The following is a 17,697-nucleotide window of genomic DNA, read 5'->3' on the forward strand; positions in this document are numbered from 1 at the left end:
TAAGGATAGCGGAGTGAGGGGGTATGGGGAGAAGGCAGGAACGGGGTACTGATTGAGAGTGATCAGCCATGATCGCATTGAATGGCGGTGCTGGCTCGAAGGGCTGAATGGCCTACTCCTGCACCTATTGTCTATTGTCTATTGACCACCGTAAGGAGGAGGAGGAGGAGGATGAGGATGAGGATGAGGATGAGGATGAGGATGAGGATGAGGATGAGGATGAGGATGAGGATGAGGATGAGGAGGAGGAGGAGGAGGAGGAGGAGGAGGAGGAGGAGGAGGAGGAGGAGGAGGAGGAGGAGGGGGGGGGGAAACAAAAGGGGAATTTGTAACCTTGTAAGCGCCTTTTATGGGCGACTATTTGCATACCTTGGGTAGGCAAGCAAAGAATTTCACTGTGACTATTCAATTCAATATCTTATTCATAGCAATTAACATTTTGATACTCTGACCATCAATAAAAAAATCTGATTTACAACATAAACAACACAACTTCTAACATGTTACATTAGGTATAAAAGTAAATGTGGCAAAATGTAGCAACATCCTGATACTAAATTATAGCTGCTTTATTCTTTAGTAGATAATTGTACAGATTATATTTTCTTTAGCGCGAGTCATTAATTTTATCATTCAGCTTTAGCATAAAATTAAACTCAAAGTAATATCAGTGTAACCTAACTTCATTTGTAACTGAATTATAATCGTTGTTCACCAACTGAAAATTCTCTGGTCTTTCAAGTGAGATTGGCAATTTGATGACAAGGTCTCTGAAATTGTGTTGGAAGGAACTGCAGATGCTGGTTTAAATCAAAGGTATACTCAAAATGCTGAGCAAACTCAGCGGGGCAGGCAGCATCTCTGGAGAGAAGGAATGGGTGACGTTTCATGTCGAGACCCTTCTTCAGAGAAGTGTTGAGGAGTAGTGGGATGAGTAGGGAGTGATGTTTCATGCTGTGGACAACAGCACATGGTGGGGTTTAGCAGGAGGCTGCAGGGGCATGGAGAAGTCACGTGGGTTATTCTTTTTTTGGGGAAGAAATGAAGAAATTGGCAAGATTTGTGGATAATTGGAGGTGGGAGTGGATGTGCAGGCAAAAGTACATGGACATAACGGTGGAAAAGGATTTGCCACTGTCCTCATGGTCAGATTGGACACATAGAATCTGCGTGGCTGGCTTCAAGCTGAAGAAAGAGCTGGGAAGTGAATGGTACAGGAGCGAGACAACATTATTTATTCTTGCACACGTTAAAACCTGGAGGAAATTTGTATGGTTATACGTAATGCCAGTGGAGTGACAGAGAAGTAAACAGTCTTTGTAGATAAGACCATTGAGGAGAACACCTGCCTAAGAGAAAGAATAACACAAGAAGGAATGCAGTGAGGAGTCAAGGATGAAAGTGATATAAAGATGTCAGGAAAAAACACAACTGCAGAGCTGGGCCAACTATATGGGGGCAGAGGGAGATTTGCAGCTAAGTGGGATGAATCAAAATAACTTTGGAGAAATAGAGAAGAATGGAGTTTTGGCATTGCAGAGCATTAGTAATCAAATCAGTCAATAGGGAATAATACTCCACGGGTCCAATCAAAAATACCTCTCAGCAATTTTGACAAGAGCAGTCTTGTTGCCATGTTCAAACAGAGGTCAGAGAGAGAAATAACAAGACAGGAATGACTGGAGCCAAAAAAAAAGCAATGAGCAGATATGAACATACAAACAGGTCAGAGATGTAGAAAAAGCTGAAAAATATATTTCTGGTTTACATTTATTTTCAAGCATGTGTAGCATGATACACACAAGGATATATATTTAAAAAATCATTCTCTCTCTAGATTAAACATGTGGCGGCAAAATTTATTGAGAAGAGCATCTGCCTACGAAATAGAATAACATAGAAAACATTATTTTTCAATCAAATTCAAATTTTTCGATGAAGCGAAAACCATTTATTTAATTGATATATTATGGTGAAATCATAAATCAGTGCCATAGAAAGTGATTTATAGCTTCAGATGAAATAGTTAAATATAGGTACAGAATGGCAATGAAGTTGTTGAAGCTAAAATAATCTTGTAAACAGTTAAGAATGTACATTTAGCTTGAGGAGTGTTTATGCTTTCATTATTCTAATGTTAATATCTCTACTTTTTCCATGATCTGATCAGAGAACAATTCTTTATTATGCTTGTGTACATCTCCCAGACCAGCCTTAATTTAAAATCTCAGTATCCCAAGAAAGTCTATGGTTACGCAAAAGTTCCAACAGCTTTTGTACGTAGAACATGATTATATATTTACAAGTCTAGGGAGCATTCCTTTATAATTGAGCAGTAATATTTTCATTTTTTCCAGAAATACAAGCAAAAATGCTGGAAGAACAGCCATATATGCAGCTTCTGTGAAATGAGAAACAAAGTAAAGCTTTGGGGTCAGCGACCCTTCTTCAGAATTTGGGAAAGAGTGGAGAGTTTGCACTTTTCAAAGCCGAGTAATTAAGTTCTTCCTGCATTTTTGCTTCAGATTCCATCGTCTGCAGTTTTATTTGTTTTCTAGTTTGTTTTAAGGATTCAAAGGAGACAGCACAATAATTTTTGGTCATATAGTATTAGGTGGACAGTGCACTTCAGAAAGACTAACTAAATTTAGGAAGAATCACGCCAAATTTGCATCAAATTTATAACAAGATATTACTGTAGTCTACAGTATACATCTTAAATTCTGGAATGATGGTCTGCTGCATAATTTTAATTTGAGACCATTGAAGGCTGTGGATTTTGGAAAAATATCACAGAATTGTATATTCGAAATCAAGAACACAGTGTACTTGTCTTTGTACTCCTTCTTTCTATAGATCATTATTCATTGCCCATTACCATAGACCGTACGTTAAATGCAGCAGTTTGTCCATCCATAAGCGTGTCATATTCATTATATTCTTTTTCTGAAGCAGCTGAACCTTCTAGGGGTTGCATTAATGGAAACATTTTCAGCTACGCTATCTTGTTTATCCACTTCCTGAAAGCCATATATAAAAACATTAAAATGTTTTTCTTAGTTTAGGTTATTGTCATGTGTACTGAGGTACAGTGAAAAGCTTTCTTGTTGCTTGGCCTCCAGTCAGTGGAAAGACTACACACGATTACAATCAAGCCATCCAGAGTGTACAGACACAGAATAAAGGGAATAACATTCAGTGCAAGATAAACTCCAGTAGAGTCCGATCAAAGATAGTTCGAGGGTCTCCAATGAGGTAGATGTAAGACAGGACCATTCTCTAGTTAGCGATACAATGATTCAGTTGCCCAATAACAGCTGAGAAGAAACTGTCCCTGAATCTGGAGGTATGCGTTTTCAAACTAGTGCCAAGGCCACTAATAGTAAGCTTTGCACCAATATTTAACAACATTTTCAGTTTACCCATTTGATACTGCACATGTTATTGAACATTTCACTGATGTTTTTTGGAGAAAACCTTCAATAATTCATTTCAAAGCTTGAAATAAGAGACTGCCTTAACTTGCTAACAATCAAATCAAAATGTATGTTAAAATACATTGTATATGTACATGAGAGGAGATTGATCAGAAGCCAGTCCAAAATACGGCTCATTTTTGTAAAGTATCTCACAACCAGTCTTTTTGTGATCCTTAATTCAAGTTCCTGCATGAGGTTTGAGGGTCGTTTTCCAAGTCTATACCATACAAGAGCTCACACCTATAATTAGATATACCTGGAAACGGCAGGCATTCTGCCAGTTGTCTCCAGCCAATTAACTTTATTGGCTGGAAAATTATATCTGGAATGCCATTGACTTCCTGATACTCTTGATTGGAAGAGAACTGGAAATTGGCCTCTCTGATGAGTTAGCAGTCAAAATTGTTCAAGTTCTATGTGTATTTTGCCCAGATGTGTAGTTTTATCAAGATGTCCCCATTAGCTATCTGCATTAAACTCAGATGACTGCCTACAAGTAAAATAGCCAAAAAGGAGTGAATAATAATTTTTTTTAAAAGGTGAGAACTCTTGACCATTACATAGAGACTGATTAGTGCCATAGTGAGGCCCGCCGGAAATTGGAGGAGCAGCACCTCATATTTCGCCTGGGCAGTTTGCGGCCCGGTGGTATGAACGTTGACTTCTCCAACTTCAGATAGCTCCTCTGTCCCTCCCTTCCCCTCCTCCTTCCCAGATCTCCCTCTATCTTCCTGTCTCCACCTATATCCTTCCTTTGTCCCACCCCCGACATCAGTCTGAAGAAGGGTCTCGACCCGAAACGTCACCCATTCCTTCTCTCCCGAGATGCTGCCTGACCTGCTGAGTTACTCCAGCATTTTGTGAATAAATCGATTTGTACCAGCATCTGCAGTTATTTTCTTATACTTATGAGACTGATTAGTCTGGTTTAGTTTAATTTAAAGTTACAGGGTGGAAACGGGTCTTTTGGCCCACCGTCTGCATCTACCAGTAATCACCCGTACACTAATTATGTCCAGGGGGAATTTAAAGAAGCCAATTAACCTACAAACGTGCACATTTTTGGTACAAGTTGTTATGAGTTCAGATGAGTACAAAAAAACCTGAAGTGTCTTGAATTTGCAGTGTTGGAATAGCCAATTACCACACATATAAGATTACTCAGCTGCTGGAGGACATCCATTACCTGCTTTATCAAGGAATTAACAATTTCAATGATAGGATGAAAACGAAAAAGAAATAGTGCAAAAACTGGCAAAAAAAATAAAAATCAGACAGATCCTGAATAATTATTTTGATTGGCAAATTTTTGCCTGTGCAGAGGAAAATAGAGATCCCATGAAATTAACAATCTGTCTATCTTTACTGAGATAACTCCAAGGTCACATGTACATGGGAATGAGAACAGGCCACTTAACTCCTTGAGCCTATTTCACAAATCAACATGAGTTCCGAAGAAGCATCTTTGATCTGATATGGTAATTGTTTTTCTTTCCACAGATGCTGCCAGCCCTGCTGTGTGCTTCCAGCATTCTCTGTTTTAAGATCACAGCTGATCTACTATTTAATTCCATACACAAACTTTTGTGTATATGTTTGGAATTATTTCAGCAAATCGCTTCTGCATCCTCACCAAAGCCTTCCATCTTTCCCAACATGTAGCGAATACAATCTGGTGCAATATGCCAATTGTGGCCCAACCAGTGCTTTCTAAAGGTTCTTCCCGACTTCCTTAATCATGTACCCAATGTCTCCATTCATAAAGCTCAGATCCAAACACGAGTAGCAGGAAATCGTTAGCACTTTACCCACCTATAATGTTAATTGGTTAGAAAAAAATTGGCAGAATGCCTGCCATTTCCAAGTATATCTGATTAAAGGTGTAGGCATTTATTGGTCCTACAATCTTGGAAAACATTTTTTGTATGTTTTTTGTAAACTTTTTTTAAGAAACTCTGGCACTTTAAATGGACCATGCACAAAGAGCCCCAGATCTCTCTTTTCTTGTACTTGGAACTGATGGTTTATAACGCTGAAAACAATATTCTGAACTCTGTATCTTCCCCTGTGTTCTGCCCATTGAGCTTGGGTTTGACTTGATTGTATTCATGCATAGTATTATCTGATCTGAATAAATAGCGAGCAAAATAATTTTCACTGTACTTCAGCACGTGGCAATAATAAGCCTAAATAGTTTTAAAGAACTTGTACACTCTGTTTTAACATAGAAAATAGGTGCAGGAGGAGGCCATTCGGTCCTTCGAGCCAGCACCGCCATTCATTGTGATCATTGCTTATCATCCACAATCAGTAACCTTGCCCAACATCTCTCCATTTCCTGTTGTTTCCTCTCATATTTTCTACAAAAAAAGTCATAGATTGATACAGTGAGGAAACAGGCCCTTCGGCCCAACTCGCCAACACCGGCCAACAATGTCCCAGCAACCCTAGTCTCACTTGCCTGCGCTTGGTCCATAACCCTCCAAACCTGTCCTATCCATGTACCTGTCCAACTGTATCTTAAACGATGGGATAGTCTCCGCCTCAAACTCTGGCAGCTTGTTCCATACACCCACCACCCTCTGTGTGAAAAAGTTACCCCTCGGATTCCTATTAAATCTTTTCCCCTTCACCTTGAACCTATGTCCTCTGGTCCTCGATTCCCCTACTCTGGGTAAAAGACTCTGTGCTTCTACCCGATCTATTCCTCTCATGATTTTGTATACCTCTATAAGATCTCCCCTCATCCTCCTATGCTCCATGGAATAGAGACCCAGCCTACTCACCCTCTCCCTATAGCTCACACCCTCTAATCCTGGCACCATCCTCGTAAATCTTTTCTGAACCCTTTCAAGCTTGACAATATCTTTCCTATAACATGGTGCCCAGAACTGAACATAATATTCTAAATGCAATCTCACCAACTTCTTATACAACTGCAACATGACCTCCCAACGTCTATACTCAATACTCTGACTGATGAAGGCCAAAGTGCCAAAAGCCTTTTTGACCACCTTACCTACCTGCGACTTAATCTTCAAGGAACTTTTCACCTGTAATCCTAGATCCCTCTGCTCCACAACACTACCCAGAGGCCTACCATTTACTGTGTAGATCCTGCCCTTGTTCGACATCCCAAAATGCCACACCTCACATTTTTCTGTATCAAATTCCATCAACCATTCCTCGGCCCCCCTGGCCAATCGATCCAGATCCTGCTGCAATTGTTCACAACCATCTTCACTATCTGCAAAACCACTAACTTTTGTATCATCAGCAAACTCGCTAATCTTGCCCTGTATGTTCTCATCCAAATCATTGATGTAGATGGCAAACAGTAACGGGCCCTGCACTGAACCCTGTGGTGCACCACTAGTCACAGGCCTCCATTCCGAGAAGCAACCTTCCACCATCACTCTCTGATTCCTTCCATGGGGCCAAATTGCTATCCATTCAGCTATCCTCCTTGGATCCCATGAGATCTAACCTTCCAGAGCAGCCTACCTTGCGGCACCTTGTCGAACGCCTTAATAAAGTCCATGTACACAGCATCTACAGCTCTGCCCTCATCAACCTTTTTGTTCACGTCTTCAAAAAAATCAGATTTGTGAAACACGACCACCCATGTACAAAACCATGCTGTCCCTAATCAGCCCTTGCCCATCCAAATGCCTGTATATCCTATCCCTCAGAATACTCTCCAGTAACTTACCAACTACAGATGTTAAGCTCACTGGACTATAGTTCCCAGCATTTTCCCTGCAGCCCTTCTTGAAGAGTCACAACATTTGCCACCCTCCAATCCTCTGGCACCTCTCCTGTACTTAAGGACGACTCATAAGTTTCAACCAGGGCTCCCACAATTTCCTCTCTCGTTACCCACAATGTCCTCGGATATATCTGATCAGGCCCCGGAGATTTGGCTACCTTCAAACACGACAGTACCTTCAGTACTTCCTCGATGGTAATCCTGACTGCTCTCATGACACTTCCAGTGACTGCTCCAATTTCCTCCGTCCTACTGTCTTTCTCCTCGGTAAATACAGAGAATATTTATTTCTTGTATTTCTTGTATAAACACTGTCCTCCGTCCCCCTTTGGTTTCCTCTGCCTGTTGAATATGAGCAGTGACAGTATATCCTCATTCCTTACTCGACATGTTCACCTCTTTGTACATCACTGGTCACTCGAGTCCCATTCTGATCCCATGGTTGGGTTCAAGGTATGACCAAGTTCGGCAGCAAACTGTCCCGCATCACATCCTGCTCTCTCCCCTCCCCCCCCTCCCTAGATGCGAGACCATCTCAAATTTACACTCCAGTTCAATAACTTGGAACCAGACACGGATTTCTTTAGAGATACGGCGCGGAAAGAGGCCCTTTCGGCCAACCGGGTTCGTGCTGACCAGCGATCCCCACACATCAACAGTATCTTATACCCACTCGGGACGATTTTTACATTTACCCAGCCAATTAACCTACATACCTGTACGTCTTTGGAGTGTGGGAGGAAACCGAAGATCTCGGAGAAAACCCACGCAGGTCACGGGGAGAACGTACAAACTCCTTATAGACAGTACCCGTAATCGGGATCGAACCCGGGTCTCCGGCGCTGCATTCACTATAAGGCAGCAACTCTACCGCTGTGCCACCATGCCGCCCAATGTGGATTTCAAGATAGAGAAATCCACTGCTTGCTTGGGATAATTTCACTGACCAGTTATCAGGTTCTCCTAGTTTGGTGGCCTTTCACCAGCTTCCAAGTAGCCAATATTCTGGAGGACAACAGCAAGGTGTTTAGTGGTTGACCTGTTGTAATGTCTTTCCATGTTCCTCTCCAGCCACATTTATACCTATACACAATAGAGTCATTCATCATGGAAGCAGGCCCCTCGGCCCAACTTGTCCACGATATACATGAGTCCCACCTGCCTGCGTTTGGCCCATATCCCTCTAAACCTATCCTTTCTATGTACCAGTCCAAATGTATTAAAACGTTGTGATAGTACCTGCCTCAGCTCGTTCCACTCTTTGTGTAAAATAGTTGCTCCTCAGGTTCAAATTAAATCTTTCCCCCTCACCTTAAACCTGTGTCCTATTCCCGTTATTGTCATTTGACAAAAACATTGGAATCATTTAAGCGTTTCAGACTATAGAGTCAGTATATATTTACAGAAATCATTTGGGGCACAGATGATAATTAAGCAAACCTTTCGCATTGCAGTTTATTATGAACCGATGATGAATTAGGGAGTGTTAAATTGGAATATATGCTTGCATGAAACTTCAATCTTCTCATATTGAAAAGGAAATGCAAATAATCTATTAACTGCATAAAACTGAAAGTTTAAATAAATCATCCTTTTCATTTTCACCTTTGGGGGAGGGAGTAACCCGACCCAGAGAAACCACCCAAAGCAAACAAATCTAAGCGTTCTGGAGACAATGCTGGCACAGGTTGTCAATTCCGTCCACAGGCCCATACTTTGAATGCATAAACAAGCAGCTGTGTAAAAAGCATTCATCCAATTTAGTGAACATTTGTTTTAATAAGAAATGTATAAATGCTTGGGGTGCCATTCTCAAAAACATGTAACACACAGAATTACCACACACATAAATATTCTGAAGAACTAAACTGGAACATTTAATAACATAGATTCTGTTCAGTTCAAGATAACTATGGCCCCACTTGTCTCTTTTCTAATCAAAGACTCCATACAATATTCTAGTTACTTTCCTTTAAACGTAAGATTACTTAAAGAGCCAGAGTCATACAGCGTGGAAACAGGCCCTTCAGCCCAACTTCCCCATGCCGACCAAGATGTCCCATCTAATAGTCCCACCTGCCCGCGTTTGGCCCATATCCCTTTAAACCTTTCATATCCATATACCTGTCCAAATGTATTTTAAATGTTGTTATTATACATAATAGTAGATACTATATTTTTATCATGAAAAAACCTTCACACTTCTTACTCAAATCTATTTTGCGACTAAGTTCAGCAGCAAGGGCTCGAGAAGTCACCCCACCATTTCAAGGTTGCTAAGGATGGGCATTAAGACACCAGAATTTCCTTTTTAAACGATGTCATCTCAGGCCCGACATATTTTTACTTAAGCAATTTTCAAAACTTGGGTTTCACAAGACACAAGCATCCTTCTCTCCCAAGTTTGCAAATTGTAACAGTGCATTGCTTTAGGAACACTCACTGTATTTAACCACAGGAAATACTGTACAATAGCAATCGTAATGCCACAGTCAGCAATGAAAGATGTGACAGTCGACCATATAAATTACTTCTTGTTCCAAGAGCCAAAACACTCAACAAGACCTGCATCAACTGTGTTTTTCTATCAGTAACATACATGCTGTCCCCAGATTATGAACATCTTGCGTTATGGACACCCCATGTCTATCATCTAGCTTCCATAATATTATTAAATTCTAAGTACAAAAGTATGTACATAGGTACATTCCTATGAATGGCCCCAACCAGTTTCCTTTCTCTCGCTCTCCACTTTTAGTAATTGATCTTTCTTATTAGACTTTGTGCTCCCAATGCCTTCTGTGGAACATTTCGTGCATTTTTCAATTTACGGACAAAATCGACTTATGGTCATCTATAAAAATTGAACTTGATCTTTACCCTGGGACAGCCTAACAATAGTAATACCAAAAGGGTCTAGTTATCCATTCTGAATATTAGGTCACATCTCTCAGGCATTCAGAATAGCCTTTTCCCCAGACTCTCAGTCTGAAGAATGGTCACCCACTCCTTCACTCCAGAGATGCTGCCTGTCCTGCTGAGTTACTCCAGCATTTTGTGTCTATCTTCAGTGAAAACCAGCATCTGTTCAGGTCTGGCTCACTATTCTATCCAGGTCAGTTAGATTTTATTAGCACATCTCCTCTGACCTTTATCAATATTTGTTGTTTTATCATCAAACTGCAGTCTGTTGAAGATGGTTATATTTACTCCAAAGGCATGGTCAGTTATGGTGCTTGGGCTGTGTCATGTTCTAGCAACCCACAGTCAAGACACGATCAGGGTGTGTTAAAGGTTTACACCCAAGCACACATACATTAGAACACACATGTGCATTAGCATTCTGTTTCCACATTCACAGCCAGAAAATGTTCAGCAACATCTGTCTATCTAAAATTCAAGGAGCAGAATAAGGCCATTCTGCCCATCATGTCCACTCCACCATTCAATCATGGCTGATCTATCTTTCCCCTTCAACCGCATTCTCCTGCCTTCTCCCCATAACCCTGACACCCATGCTAATCAAGAATCTGTCAATCTCCAACTTAAAAATATCTATCGATTTGGCTTCCACAGCCACCTGTTGCAATGAGTTCCACAGATTCATCACCCTCTGTTGAAAGAAATTCATCTTAATCTCCTTGCTAAAGGTATGTCCTTTTATTCTGAGCCTATGACCTCCGATTCTAGACTCTCCCACTAGTGGAAACATCCTCTCCACATTCACTCTATCCACATTCACCTTTATAATGTTCAATGAGTCATTAGAACCATTAGTTTCTATAAAAAAATCAAGATTTAAATAATATCAGAATTCCAGCTTTGGTCTATATCCAAGGAAATGAGAATAATCTTACATGACTCGATGGGCTGAATGGCCTAATTCTGCTCCTATGACTTATGAAGTATCAAATGGTGAACATTTTCCATTCCTCTCCCAACAATGGCTCTGAAGTGAAACTCCAGAACCATTTAAATGTACATATAATACAATGGTTTGTGTTGTTTTTTTAAGAAAAAAACATTGAACTTCTTTCTTTTATTTATTTATTATGTTATCTATTGGGTACTGTGTTTACAAACCTGTTCTGCTGCTGCAAATAAGAATTTTATTGTTCCAATTTGGTACATATATGCTAATTATACACTCTTGACTCATCAATCCCCATTAGATTGCCCTTTCACAAGATGGATCACTTCACAGAGGAAAAACATTTTACCTAAAAGCAGCAGATTCCTTCCTGCCAACAGAACACAACACTTCAGGCAAAAAAAACAAGTCTGTCTGCCAGGTTTAAAACAATATTTGAACAGACTGTTCAAATACTTTTTGGAGAACCCTTCTGTATTTCTTCTCCTCTCCCCAGAAATTGGAAAATATGATGTACTGTTGAAAGACACTACACGTACAACCAATGAGAAAGTGCTATCTTACCTATCAATACTATTTATACTCTGCTATTAAATTTACCAACCAGATGCCATACTGATAATAAAGAATATCTGTTTATGTAAATCAGCGGCATGGTGGCGCAGCAGTAGAGTTGCGGCCTTACAGCGCCAGAGACCCGGGTTCAATCCTGACCATGGGTGCTGTCTGTACGGAGTTTGTACATTCTTTCCGTGACGTATATGGGTTTTCTCCTGTATCTCTGGTTTGCTCCCACACTCCCAAGGCTTAAAGGTTTGTAGGTTAATTGGCTTGGTATAATTGTAAATTGTCCCTAGCATGTGTAGGGTAGTGTTAGTGTGCGGGGATCGCTGGGCGGCACGGACCCGGTGGGCCGAAGGGCCTGTTTCTGCGCTGTATCTCTAAAAAAAAATCTAAAAATTTCCACAATGTATCTCCAAACTAAACTTGATAGTTATCTCAATTTGCGACCAAACGTCTTCTTCTCCGAGACAACTGTAACATCAGTCAATAGACAAACTGCATACGTTGCACTTCAAATGGAAAACTAAATACATTTAAAGTATAAGCAAACACAAGGTTTGCTTTGCAATTACTCAGGGGAACTGCTTTGGATGGAACATCAAAAGAAGCATTTTCCAAACAAGTGAAAGAAAATTGTGCCACAAATGAAGAGTTCTTTACAAATTGTAGATGTGGTTGCAATGAAGCATTTCAAACAAAATTTATTAAAATAATTTTCTCAGTTTTCGCTCCATCATTCTTGACGGTGATAATCTGTACCAAGCTCCATTTGTTAGCGGCAATGCCTCACCTGGCTAATCTCTTTACGCCCAAATGCATGTGGCTGTTCACATGAGCAAGAAAAATGGCAGCCGAGTGATCTGTGCCTTTCCCATTTGACACCCGAGTGTATTAAGATACAGACCCCATTCATAAATATCTGCCCTTTTCAGGCAGAGTTGAAGAGATCAGCTATAGCATGTTTACCACCACCTGTCTGAGATCAGTTGATGGAAGTTGACTCAGAATCAAATCCAAAAAATATGCTCTCTACTGGACTGTGCACCTGGCAACCATTCATCAAGAAGGTATCTTGTATATACACAAGGATTAAATTGTACCTAAAACCATTTATCAATGTATTTACAGTTAGTTTCATGTTAATTTGTAGATTCTGTACTTCCATAGTACCGCTCGCACATGGCACATCAGCATTGAAAGAAAGACGAGGGAGGAGAGAAAAAGACAGCTAATACTTGCACCCCTGTCAATAATGTGGTTGTTGCTGGTGGGATATACAATCATGTATTTTATTGTCAGGATATGATACACCAAAGCACCCATCATGGTCAAACCAATCCTCAGTCAGGAAAGAAGTACAAGGATTTGGATATTAGGTAGGTTTCTACCCATGCAAATTCTAGCCTGAAAGAGCTTCACTACCTCCTGCAGAGGTATAAAAAGTAATGAGAAATCAGATTGGGTTAGGCACCCAGGAGATAAATGATTCTCCAGACACCATTGAAATACTTTTCGGGGACACAAACTCAAATTTCACTGTACCTTAATTGGTACATGTGACAATAAACTGACATTGACCTTAAACCTCAAACAAAAATCCTCATGCTGGGCCAATGAACTCAGGAAACTACCCTTGCCTTGGAGTACAGTAATCATATTCCTGAGATTATAATCTGTTTGACACTAGTATAGTACATATTTTATGAGGTGCTTTTAGAAGTACTAAACAGAGGAGACTTTCCTGAATGTCAGTATATGTAGTGACCAGAATAGCTTACTGCTACAAATTCTCTGTCCACTGGTTATTACAAGACTGTCGGGTTAATTTACCTTGTTGGCTGTCACTTCCTGAAACTCTTGGGGTTTGTTCCTCTGACCCTGAATTCACGCCGTTGCTTCCTTGCAGGGTGACATCCTTCTTGCTAAGGGAGCCTTTCTTTACAGAGTTCACACGTGTAGGAATTGGCACAAACGTGGGATCTAGATCCATGATCAGTTTATTGAGTTGTTCAATTGACTGATCAATATCCAACGTTGGGGAAGATGACAAGTCTTGTTCCTCAGATCCTGACCTTGTCCCTTCAGCGACCTGGTCAGTCTCAGATGGCTTGCGAGGTTGTTTGCCGTGCTCAAACAAGGCGTCTGAGCTTTGGTGGTCTTGCAGCTTACTGTCCCCTGACAATGTACTCAGCCCTCTCTGCACAGCATCCCTGCTGCTGGACCCTCGTGCTGGAGCATCCGGAAGTTTGGATGCCATTTGTGTTCTGTTGGGATCCTCTCCAGCGCCCACCATTGCAAACCTCAAATCATTTTCTGCTGGATAGACGTATGGCTGAGCAGCAACCATCTGCTGTTGCCGAACCCAGGTTTGAGTAGAATAGTTACTCTGATTATAAACTTGTGGCTGTGTTGGCAGTGATGGGTTTCTGGGCCGTTGAAAGACATGTTTTCCCTCGGTAACTCCAACAAATGTTCTGTCATACCCAGTTTCTGTTCCAATGCCAAGGTCTGGTACAACAGCATTGTGGAGGTCATCACCAGTGTTGCTTCCAAATCCATCCGACAGCAGAGAGTTCTGACTGGTCTTGTGAAAGCTGAAGTTCCCCAGGTTGTTTGACGGTTGACCTTCTGAGGAGGAAAGAGTCCCTATGCTGTCCACACTGTGCAGATCGTGATTTGGCATTTCATCGTCTAAAATGTCTGTCTCCCTGTCCTTTGCCTTCAGTTCACCATTCACATGAACCTGTGCTGGGACAATGTGACGTACTCCACTGTATTTCACTTTCGTATCAGTCATATCCTTCAACTGCACTGAATTCTCCAGCCCAAATCCACTCAAAAGCCTGTCCAACTCGGCTTTCTCCTGCAGGCTTAGTCCTCGTTTAATGGCTGGTGGCAAGTGTTCCTCTGTTCGGTCTGTTCTTATGGAGGCGGTGGAGTTTCCAGAGTCACTGCTGACTGACAGTGTATGTTCAATCTGTTCAGGGCCTGTAGTTACAGGAGCACCACCAATGGGAATGTTACCCTCAGAGGAGCTTTTCTTTCGCACTTTGGCGTATAGGCTTCCATCAATTGGGCCTTGGGTATGTGACACTAGGATAAGAAAGAAGAGAAAGGACTTCTTAGCAAATATAACACATTAAACCACTCATTACCGTGAGGTATCAATTGTGAAAGAAAAAATGATAATTTTTGCTCCACTGTAAGGTATATGTTGCTATTATGTTAATACAAATTTCCATTTAATGACCCAACAAAAACAGAAATGTCTTCAAACAAAATTTTGTTCCCAAACTGTTTCCAAATCTTTCAGTAATTCCAGCAGGCCAATTCTATGCACTCAAAATTATGTATAAAATGCAAAAGAAAGGTACGTGTACAAAGTTGTCTTAGCTCAGTTAAGTGCTATAATGTTTAATTTATTTAATATAAAAATATTTTTTCTGAGAGTAAACTTTTCAGTGTTAAACTAACATCCCTTAGTGAGATATACCATGTTGAAACTCATTAAATTGTTTTCATTTTAGAATTTCCAAATAGTATTCATAAATAAAAATGTCTAAATTTATGTTTCTTTGTAATGTATATCTATAAGTAGGATCTTAGTAAGCAGCAAGTTACAGTAAGTATCTTGACATGTGACTAACCATAATTTACTCGGGACCTCCTTGCTCAAGAGTTGCCCTGTTCGACCTATTGACTGCAGAGACAGCATATTTTACTGCTGGCATATCTGTGATGTATCTTACAAAAAGATGCAATCTGAATGACAGGTAACTGATCTTTTTTCACCCCAGGGCACCAAAGCTAAGGAATTACAAGTCATAATGACAGCACACAGTTCTGCTGGAGGGCATTATTATTGTGTAACATTATGCACGTTATGGCATTACACAAAAAGCATGCACTTTCCTGGTGATATAATCAGGGGTGTCAATAGATACAATTAATCACGGGCCAAGTCATTTTGGATTCTGGTCCTTGACCTGCAGCAAAAAGTCCTACATAAATGTTAGTGATATATAATGTGTGATGCATCTCTTCTGACCAATGAATTATTCTGCTCTCTGTATGTTAGAACATAGAACAGTACAGCAAAGGAGCAGATCCTTCGGCTCACTATGTCTCTGCCGAACATGATGCCAAGACCCACTCTTATCTGCCTGCACATAATCCATATCCTTCCATTCCCTGCACATTCATGTGCCTATCCAAAAGTCTTTTTAATGCCACCATCATCAGCCCTGGCAGAACATTCCAGGCACCCACCACCCTCTGTATTAAAAAAAAACTTGGTCTGCACATCTCTTTTAAACTTTGCTCCTCTCAATTTCAAGTTATGTCCTCTCATATTTGATATTTCCATCCTGGAAGAAAGTTTCTGACAGTCTAACCTCTCGATGCCTCTCATAATTTTACATACCTCTACCAGGTTTCCTCTCAATATCCGAAGTTCCAGAGAAAACAACTCAAGTCTGTCCAACCTCTCCCTGTAGCTAATAACCCCTAATCCAGGCATCATTCCGATGCATCCTTTCCAAATCCTCCATATCCTTCCTGTAATGGGGCAACCAGAACTCTGCACCATACTCCAAATGCACCCTAACTAAAGCCCTGCAAAGGTGCATCATGACCTCCTGACTCGTACTCAATGGCTCGACCAATGAAGCAAGCATACCATGTGCCTTATTTACTGGTCGATCCACTCATGCTGCCACTTTAAGAGAGTCAAGGACTTGTACCTCGATCCCTCTGAATATCAATGCTGTTAATCATCTTGCCATTAACTGTATATATTACCCTTATGTTAAATCTCCCAAAATGCAACACCTCATGGTTTGCTCGAATTAAACTTTTTTTTTCCCGCCCCATTTCTGGAGTTGATCTATATCCTGCTGTAACCTTTGACAGCTTTCCTCACAGTTCACGACTCCAGAATCTTCATGTCATCTGCAAACTTATTAACAAACCCATCTACATTTACGTTCAAGTCATTTATCACAAGCAGCATTGGTCCCAGAACAGACCCCTTTCGAATTTTACTGGTCACAGACCTCCATTCTGAATATTGTCCTTCCACCACAACCCCCTATCTTCTTTCAGTAAGCCAGTTCTGAATCCATACAACCAAATCACTGTTAATCCCATGCATCTTAATCTTCTGGATCAGCCCACTATTGGGAACTTTATCAAATGCTTACTAAAATCTATGTCAACAACATCCACTTCTGTACCCTCATCGATCACCGTCGTCTCCTCCTCAAAAAACTCAATCAAGTTAGTAAGACACGACCTGCCACATACTGACCCATGCTGATTATCCCTATTTAATCTATTCTGTTCCAAATGAGAGTAAACCTAAGAATCCTCTCTTTAAGAATCCTCTCCAATAGCTTCCTTACAACGGATGTGATGCTCACTGGCCTATAATTCTTTGGATTCTCTGTACTTCCCTTCTTAAACAAGATTCATGTATGTCTGACAGCTATGCTGCATCCAATTAGTGTCATATTGCACGGATTCACTGTGATTTACACATGCTTCATTCCATACAGTGGCAGACAAATTTATTTTTGAAATGCTATTTACTTCAGCGCACCACAATTGAAAGCATGCATTAAAAAAATGTAAAACCTATTATCTCTATTCCCAGATCACATTCCTTTACTCCAGTAAGATGAACATGTTGGTGTAATGTGTTTGAGTAAACTTCCATATAAGATGTGTGTTAAATGACCTCTGTCTCCACTAAAAAATCCTGCTCCAACAGGAAACTAAATTGTAATAGTCATACGGCGTGGAAACAGGCCCTTCAGCCCAACTTACCAATACGGAACAACATGTCCCATCCACACTAGTCCCACCTGCCTGCATTTGGCTCAAATCCCTTTAAACCTATCCTATCTATGTATTTGTCTAAATATTTCTTAAATGTTGCGATAGTACCTGCCTCAACTACTTCCTCCAGCAGCTCGTTTTATACACCAAACATTCTTTGTGTGACAAAGTTACTC

The 17,697-nt window shown here is 40.7% G+C and overlaps 1 protein-coding gene across 3 annotated transcripts in view; it reads right to left on the reverse strand.

The window, feature by feature from the left end:
- The window catches only part of tns3 (tensin 3), a 374,519-nt gene that overhangs the window by 61,611 nt on the left and 295,211 nt on the right, over positions 1 to 17,697 (reverse strand). For all 3 annotated transcript variants that reach the window (XM_078418541.1, XM_078418534.1, XM_078418548.1), the window contains one exon: positions 13,514 to 14,776. In XM_078418541.1, coding sequence (XP_078274667.1) covers positions 13,514 to 14,776 — 1,263 coding nt within the window. The remainder of the gene's footprint in view (positions 1 to 13,513; positions 14,777 to 17,697) is intronic.

Source organism: Rhinoraja longicauda, chromosome 2 (assembly GCF_053455715.1).
Source record: "Rhinoraja longicauda isolate Sanriku21f chromosome 2, sRhiLon1.1, whole genome shotgun sequence".
In the NCBI taxonomy this organism is placed as follows: domain Eukaryota; kingdom Metazoa; phylum Chordata; class Chondrichthyes; order Rajiformes; family Arhynchobatidae; genus Rhinoraja; species Rhinoraja longicauda.